At 32.8% G+C, this 9,756-nt stretch overlaps 1 protein-coding gene across 1 annotated transcript; it reads right to left on the minus strand.

The window, feature by feature from the left end:
• Window positions 1-357: 357 nt before the first annotated feature.
• On the minus strand, window positions 358-1,607 carry LOC107821611 (cytidine deaminase 1). The gene has a single exon (XM_016648049.2). It carries the CDS (start codon window positions 1,478-1,480, stop codon window positions 488-490), a length of 993 nt encoding a protein of 330 aa, XP_016503535.2. The 5' UTR covers window positions 1,481-1,607; the 3' UTR covers window positions 358-487.
• Between the last annotated feature and the right edge of the window lie 8,149 nt (window positions 1,608-9,756).

Raw genomic sequence — 9,756 nt, forward strand, 5'->3', positions numbered from 1 at the left:
AAAGGGCACAAAGAAGCATGATTCACATGAACTGCGAACACCTAACTAAGCCTAGCAATAAGATCTCTATTCTTTTAGCAGAGCAATTAGATCTATAGCATTAACAACAATAAAATAATGTATCTCAATTCCAAGCAAGATGAATTACATCGAAAAAGGCATATGATCTCTCTTTTGTGGGTTGTTTCTCTCGTATCTGACCTATCCAAGTTAGCCCTTCCAAGCTTGGCAAAGAGGTGGATCGTCCGATCTTAAAATAGGTCATCAGTAAAGAAAATTACAAAATGAGCATATGTAAGCGGGTGTAGCTAACCGAAGAGCGGAAAAAGGAATCACAAAATTAAACTTACCGAATCATCATAAAAAGAGGTGGACCAAATTTTTATTTATTCATGAATTGATTCATCATCCAACTTGATATTTGTACAAAGCCAACTTACAAATGCAGACTACTAATGAACAAATATTGGTTAAACTCACATAAATTTCAATCCTTTATGCATCCATTCTTAGCAAATGAGCAATGGAACACCCTCAAGTCACATTTAGGAGAAACCATCTTAAAAAACAGCTTTGCCGTATCCTCTTGCCTTACCTTAGCACCTTCCTTCTCCACCAAAGCCGCCGCCACAATCCGCTCATATCCACCACCACCTCCGGCGACATAAGCCACCAATGCCGCCTGCACTGGCCCTAAACTTGGATTATAAGCAGCTGATTCCACATAAGAACCTCTGTAAATCTTGCCTTCAGAATCCATGAGTGCCACCCCTGATGGACACCCGCTGTACGGCGCGTGTGAGTCATTAGCAGCCTCTAAAGCTGCAATCTTTAAAAGGCTTTCCTCTGTTTCAGTCTTTTTGCGAAATCCATTGCTTAAATTCACAACGCCATTAACTCTTTTCGAATCATTATCTGAAAACCCATTGCACAGATCTCCATCGTGAATATAATTAGACAGAGATAAACCGTTGTTATGGCGCTCGAGGAGCAGAGGAGTTTCGTCATCCAATAGATCAAACGGACCAAATGGGTTAGGCAGGATTTCACTCAAAGGTTTAAATGTGACATCATCGGGATTGTTTTGGTGCTGAGATGTGATGTGGATTTGGAGAGAAGAAGGGTTGCGGAGTTCTTGAAGGAATTGTCGGCAGTGGCCGCAAGGAGCGGCGGAGACGGCGAATGCGACGAGGCGGGGGCAACGGTGGACGGCGAGGTTCGTGAGGAGAAATTGCTCGGCGTGGACGGAATGGTGAAGGGGTAAACCAGGGAACTCGAGGTTAACGCCGAGGAAGACACGACCGTCGGAGCCGAGGCCGACGGCGCCGACGTGATAATTGGAGATGGGCGGCCGGGCGAGTGTCTGGGCTGGTTGAACCAAGGCAGGAAGCAGCTGGCGGACTGAAGGTAGGCCTAGTTTTTGGGCAATGGACTCAGCCTCTGAGGCTTCCACCACAAATTTGGGTTGATCCCGATCCATGATATTCGTTTTTGTGTAATGTAATTCTTTTCTTTTTCTATTTTTTTACTTTTCTGCTATTTCCGGTGTTTATTTTGAGAAGGTTTTGTGTAAGATTTGATTGAGGGGAGGAGGGGGGGGGGGGTGTAGACGTTTGGTTCTTAGGGGAGCTCCTTGAAATGAGGAAGAAGAGGGAAAAATAATGTGAGGGCTAAATCGAATGGCAATTTATAGAACACGTTCTGGTTATTGGTGAATAATGATTTTCCTTCTTCTTCTTTTTTTTTTTTTTTTTTTAGAGAAAATGTATATGATATTCGGAATATTTAATTCAAATTCATATCATATAAAATCCCTTGAAAAGGAAAAATTTTCCATTTCAAGGTTCTAATCTGAAACTTATGATTAACGATGATTAAGATCATTCATCCTAAAATCATGCATTCACTCTCCTTGCCCTTTAGTATTTTGTTCGACTCAATTAAATCGACTCAACTTAAGTTTAGTAAATTGCCAAAAGCATTTAAAATATTTATTTTGTACTATTTGAAGTGCCTATTTAAAAATTTAGGAAGTTTGGAGGCTGACATTAAAAAGTCGTACAAATATTGGTGTTAATTTTCTTTTATAGAATACTTTTTTTATATCTTTAATGACACTATTTTATAGTCAAATATATGTATATCATAATTTAAACTCGCAAATTCTAAAAGTCTTTTTCTTTTTATTAAACTCCGTATCAAATACCGTCAATTAAATTTAAATTAGCAGAGTACTAAATTGTTAAACATATCTTTTCATAACTAGCAAGTAGCAAGTCTCTTTAAACAATAATAAAATCAAATATTAATCATAATATTAGAGAGTGCAAAGATTAACAGCAAGAATAGAACAATACAAGCTACAACTTGCATATGAATAACGCGACATATTAAATCGCATTTCCTAATGCGACTTATAAATCAATTCGTTAAGCGAAACGTACAAATTGCATTCTACTTATAAATTTCATATTATCGAAATACGACTTATAAATCGTATTATACGAATGCGACTTAAAAATCTCATTTTTAAATACGACTTATAAATCGCATTATAGTAAACGACTTGCAGGTCTCATTTGCAATGAGCAGCATAAATTTATACCTTATGTACTAGTGGAGCAACCTTGAAATGTTAAACTTTTGGTGATACCCAAAAGCCATGTGGCTTCAGTTTTAAATTTTTTAATCAATCTTATATTTATTTTCTGATTTATATAAAAAAAATTGTTCCAACACAATTTGCTTGGCAAAATATTGAAGTTACAAAATAACTCCATCCTAAAATCATGCATTCACTCTCCATGTCTTTTATTTTTCACATTTTGCTCAACTCAATTAAATCGACGCCACTTAAGCTCATTAAATTGTTAAAAACATTTAGAACACTATTTGAAGTGCCTATTTACGAATTTTGAAAGTTTGGAGGCTGGCATTAAAAAAATTATACAAATACTGGTGCTAAGTCTATTACGTATACTTTATAGATTACTATTTTTTTTAACTTTTAATGACATTATTTATAGTCAAATACATGCATATCATAATTTAAAATCAAAAATTTAAAAGTCTTTCTCTCTTTATTGAATTTTGTAAATCAAATACAATAATAATAATAATAATATACCTAGTTTAATCCCATATGTAGGGGTGTACAAATGAAACCGACAAACCGTACCAACCCGATAATCCGAGTCAAACCGGAAAAAAAAACCCGACTATGATTTGTTTTGATTTGGCTTGGTGTTGGAAAAACAAATCCGACACATATTTGGTTTGGTTTGGTTTGGTTTGGTTTTAACTAAAAAAAGTCAAACTGAAACCAAACCAACCCGACATTATATGTATAGAAGTTTTAAATATATTTAATACATAAAAATATTTCTGGTAGTGTAGTTTATAAATATTTCTTAAGTTTTTTCATAGTTTTATGTTTTAACATATTATTTCAAGCTTGGACTTATAATTTTTGGATGCTCCAATAAGTTTTATAATCCATAAATGTTAGTAACTCAAATAAATCCTAAACCAAAATCAAATCAATAATAATGCTAATAAAAGACATGCAATTTAATTGTACTATGAATGAAAATAGTGTTGGATATCTATTTTTTAGTTTTTTATTGGTTTAGATAAAATGTATAACTTATTTTTCTTTTAGTGGTTAGTCATGTAAGTAGTACTTATTAGTCATAATTTTAAATTATGTTTGTTTTCATTATGGCTTATTAATAATATTTATTTTATGCGATTTTATTATCTTTATTGTTGAATATTTTAGTACAATGCCATGAGTCATCTCATATTTATGTTACTTTATTGAAAAACACCTTATATAGTTCTGTCTTACTAGGATTAAAGAAATATTTGGAGTACAAATTTTACGTTTTATGTTATGAAGACTTTATGAAAAAAAACCGAAAAAACCCCAAAACCCGAAAAATTCAAGAAAAATCGAGATTAAAAAATCCGACTTTTATTGGTTTGGTTTGCTATTTAGATTTAATAACCCGATATAATTGGTTTAGTTTGGTAATTAGAAAATCCGAACCAATCTGACCCATGTACCCCCTACCCACATGTATAGCCTGAGAAGGGTACTGTGTACGTAGAACTTACTCATACCTTGTGTGAGGTAGAGACAGGGGCGGAGGGAGTGTAGAACATACGGGTTCGGCCGAACCCAGTAACTTTAGTTTAAATCATGATTTTTTTAAAGAAATTCATTAAATATGTACAAATTATTAATTTAGAACCACTAACTTTAAAAGATCTGGAATTCCGAACTCATATGTTTCAAATCCTGACTCCGCCTCTGGATAGAGGGGATGTTTCCGATAGATCCTTGGCTCATAAAAAAAATAAAATAAAGCAAGTTTGAGAAAAAAACAGTAGTGAAGAGGCCATATGTTGGAAATACCGGAGAAAAGAAACAGTAAAGACATCAAAATAATAAGATTCGTAAATCAAATACTTTAACATAAATTTAAATCAGGGAAGTACTAAATTGTTTAAAGTATCTTTTCATAACTAGCAAGTAGCAAATCTGGTAAAACAATAATAGAACCAAATATTGTACAATCATAATATTGGAGACCAAAACGCAGTTTAATTAACGTAATAGAAGTATAGAACAACTTATGAAGTGGCATTATCTTAATCATACCTTTTCTCGTGGTTTCTTTTTCTCCTAGCTTTGGATCGCACAAAAGGAATGAGTTCATTACTAAATTCCCTCAACCACCTCTCCTCTCAACCACCTCTCCTCTGATTAATTATAGTCCTAGCCACAGGTCGGAGCTAGATGCCCGGAAAGGGGTTCAAATCCTAATCGCTGAAAATTACACTATGTATATAAGATTATTATTTTTTTATTATAAATATTAAATATTGAATTTCTTTAACTTTTTCGCATAATTATTTTCTTATATTTTTAAACTTTCTTGGTGAAAATTTTAGTTCCACTACCGTCATCCCTGATCCCCACAACAAAAATACCAAGAAACACATGTCAATTTTGGTTGATGATGATCATGCTTGGTTTTGAGACAGACAAAGACAAAGATATCTAGCTGGAACCATAACCAAACAAACATAAATAATTTGTTTCTGAAAGTGCCACAAGAACAATTTTGGATCAACTCGATCATTGTTTTTGGTGTTATTTTGAAGAATACAACACAATTTTTTTTTTAAAGGAAAAACACAGTATATATATATATATATATATATATATATATATATATATATATATATATATATATATATATATATATAAAGTAGTACAACGAAGTGTGTGTGTAGACGGTGGAGGTATTAAAACAAAAAATAAACAAACAAATATTGATGATTAAGGAGTTCCCATAATTTGTAGCATTTCCTTTCTTTATTCGATTGATTAGAAATCGAACAAAAGAGTACAAAACTTAAGTCAACTTCCTAGAAGAGGGGATGCAACCAAACCAAGGTATCAGCTCATTATATTTTTTTAAGGTTTAGAATTAATCTGCAATAATTAATAGATCTGTATAATTAAACAAACTTGACGCGTAGCTTAGGTGCAGGGAAGCTTGCATTTAACAGAATCTAATGGACGTTCCTTCTTGGAAACTGATTCATCAAATTCGAGGTTAATTCATGCACTGACAATTTTGGAATTACTAATATTAAACACTTCCATTGCAGCTTAGAATGTAATTTTGCGGTCTTATTTTTCTGCGAATGCCGTAAGTATCATTCATTGGATAAAAGTGTAGAGACTAATTTAGGATTTTGGATCAGGAACGGAAAAAGGAGAATGAGTAGTACTGGCTCGAGGTCAATTCTTTTTTTTTTTAGGAGAGATCACACTCCTTTCTTTAGCGCTTGTTTAAATTTATGATTCTCGCATCAACCTCAAGTTGATATTATAATAATAACATTAACACACAAGATCAAGACAAATGAATTTTCATAATGCCGCAACCCACCCTCTAGATCCGCCCCCGAGGATCATTAATATTACAGCATAGCAATAATATTCTTTAGAACAAAAATTTTACTGGTAGATATTGGCGAATAAATCCACAGAATCCTCTTAATCAAACAATCCTTCTTCATCTTTTAAATGGGGAAAAGAACCCCTTAATCTTGAACCAATAGTGGAAAATCAAAAGATTAAAATTGGCCTTTAATATTTTTGGATTGTAACACATGGAGTAGCTTTTAATAAATTCCACGTAATTTCTTTAACCTTTTTTATTTGAAAAATAATACCCTTTCACCTTTTGAATAGATATACTCTTTAATTTTAAATGATGACAAAAAATGAACTGAATAGACTGCATATATTTTCAAAATGTCCAAAGGAACCCACAGTAAGTAAGTAAGAGACAATTGTAACTCTTAAGTTTTACCAAAATTTAATTCTCAGTTTCGGATTATTTATTTTAAAAAAAGAGAGTATTATAACAAGCGACTCTGAGACTCCCCATAAAACTAGGGAATCAATATTATGGATCCACTTGAACATTGATTCGGCAAATAGGAAGCAAATGATCAGATAACAGAGGATTCCTTGTTTGAGCCAAACTATTTTTATTTGACCTAAGATAAAACAGCACACATTCATGCCTAGTAGCATAAAAAGAACCAATATAATACTTTTTTTTACAAATAAATGTTTAACATGAAATTCTTTACTCATCAACTTCATAGGCATGCCTATTGTTCTATGTAGCAGCTTACAATATTACATGAAAGGGGAGTCTAAATTTATCGTGGTATGATTAAAAGATCACGAAAATAACCTCTTATAAGATCAAATATGTTCCAACATTTCTTCAAACTCGAAACATGGTGAGAATTTAGTGCACTAAATTGTCTCGTAGTCTTTAATATTATATATATAGTTGGTGCAAGCTTGCAAGCATTAAGGTGGGGAACATAAAATTCTGTTATGGTTGCTTATGCAATATGGAACCATTATCATTATGAGTGGTGATATTCATTTCATTGTTTGCTTCTTCTTAAAATGCTACTTTCGTGGAGCCCTTACCCCATACCTACCTATCCCTATCCCAAACGTGTCATGTCAACCTGTTGTGCAATGAGTTATAGCTCTCATTTTTTAGCACTCTACTCCATGATTTCGAGTTCCATAAGCAATTCTATTCCATCAACAATGATTGTATTGTATTGGAATGAAGTCTTGAGTTTCCAGTTTTAGATATGAAGTCATTTTTATTAGGGAGTGTTTTATTCCAAAATATAAAAATTTTAGATATGAATTCCAATTTAATCAAATCTGCAAATATATTGAACATAAAAAGAGAAAAAAGAAAAATTCATTCCAAATACACCACCTCGTTATCAATGGTTACACTTTTATAGCTTGACCATAACAGCTGTTTGGCACACAATTACATAACTAGACAAAAATGCTAGCAATTTCGCTTTGGTGGGTACGAAATCCTCCTTTCATAAATCATTGCTCAGTTTATATATTGACGCTTGTTTCTCGCCTTACGTTTGCCTTTCAATGGAGGGGGGGGGGGTCCGATATGGAGTAACGAATAAGAAAAAGGTCTAGCGAAAATTGAAACTTACAGATGTAAGAGGTAAGATAGCAACTCAATTAGTGAATTACTACTCTGTTATCAATTATGTATAATTAATTATGTGTATAAAGAAATAGAGAAAAATATCACAATAGTCCAAGTAGATGTTTTTCTCTTTTTGATTGTTAATTTATAGGGCGTCAATCTAAATTGATATGAAATACGAAAATTGAATCATCTGAAATTTGGAACTGGTATATAGGTGAAAATTAAAGGACCAATCAGTAAAAGTTATAGGAAGAAACATACAAAGATTTTGGTCCACGAGAGTTAATATTACTTCAATTTTGGGACACAGAATTTGGATGGATTTGCAAGAGAGGACATTTTCTTGAACTTAGAATTGCCTTTTATTGTGGTTGACATTGACCCTTATACAATTAGTGGTCAGAGAAATTTTAAAGACCAAATTCAGAAAGTATATTTTTAAAATGAAGGAAATTGTTGATTTGATGGTTGCAGTTTCCATTTAAAACAACAGATTGCATTGTTTTAAACTAGTATAAGTTAACATTACCGTCGAGGATTGCATTAGAATAGTTCGAGTAACTTTATCTTTAATTAAAGGTATAGATTTCATGCCTTGAGAATAAATATTTTTTTATGAGAACGCTTTGCCCCTTAGTGTGCCTACTTGGTAAGAATTTAGATTAGTTAGGTCTATCGATTTTGGATACTTGATTATTAAAAAATATTAAAATCATTTTGGTTTTGTAACATGTGATTTGCACGGCATATAATGTTCTTTTTTTCCTTTTCCGGACAATTTCTCGAGTGTTTATTACTTGTACGGTAGTAATAATTGACAACCAAATGTAACATCTATATCAAGGAAAACAACAAAGAGCTCAAGGTCATTCGACACACTTATATATTAATCTCAACTAACCCATTATGTAGTGCAACCTAGCTGGTTCTTTGTCTTCAATAAAACGTTTTTATCAGTAAAAGAAACAAGAAAACAAATGAAAGATAGAAAGAAAAAGGAAAGTAGTTCCAATTGCAGCCTTACGTTTATTTCCACGGGGGTGTATTGTATTCCCTGGAAATACACATAGATTCTAAACAAATCAATTTTAACGTGACTACAAATGAGAACGTGTTGACTACAATTTGAGTTGACAATTGGACTTATCTCCGGGGCGGATGTACCGTTATAGGTACGGGTTCAATTGAACCTATAACTTTCGACGCGGCGTATAAATTTAGGTGTAAAAATTATAATAAGTAGTAGAGATAAACCCATAAACCTAAAAGTTTCAATACTAAAAACCTAAAAATTGAACCCATAAACTTTAAATCCTGAATCCGCCGCTGCTTAGCTCATGCTTATATTGAAAAAAACAACGAAGTAGCTAACAAAATTAGCTAGAAACGGAGTAGGTATCTATGCTTGTTTTTAGAAAGTAACGTCCTAGTTTTTATAGTCAAATTAAATTATAAAACTTTGTGAAAGCAAACCTAATTATGGCTAGCATTAGTAAACATGAAATGAAAGCTAAAAAAATTGAGGGCGCATCTGTAAAGCCACTGTATTTGAGTGTAATACATGACTGATGTGTTTGTTTGGCCAAATAATTATTTGGTCAAGACTGAATTAGTTGTAATTGGGGTAGAGTAATTATACTCTTCAATTCTCAAAGGATGAGGGGTTAATTATTGATTGTAAATTACATATTGACACAATTACTTTTAAAATATGAATTTTCAAGAAAATTTTTCCCACTACTCTAAAAATTAATTACAAAGTTGACCGGTAAGTGACACAACGAGAATTTCCAAATCTACAGCTAACGTAGTAGGATGGCTATAAGTAGAAAAGAGGATTCTGTATCTCCAAAATATTTGGGGTAGGTGCACAAACAACCATTCTTTTGAGACGTTATTTAGAAATTAGTAACTACTTATTTTGCCCTGAAGTTATAAACTAAAAATTTTAAATTTAGGATAAGTCAAGACAATTTAATCCCGAAAAATTAAAATTCAAGATGCATTAGATATACTTAATAGCAGCCTTTTAGAGTGGCTATCCGGAGTCATTTTTACAAATATTTGGGCCATTGAGTAGTAGAGGCCCGAGTGAAAGTCAGTTGGATCAGTGACACAGAGTGTGGACACGTTCACCAAATACCCATCACCAGAAATGAGCTAAAAAACA

Source organism: Nicotiana tabacum, chromosome 2, assembly GCF_000715075.1.
Source record: "Nicotiana tabacum cultivar K326 chromosome 2, ASM71507v2, whole genome shotgun sequence".
In the NCBI taxonomy this organism is placed as follows: Eukaryota; Viridiplantae; Streptophyta; class Magnoliopsida; order Solanales; family Solanaceae; genus Nicotiana; species Nicotiana tabacum.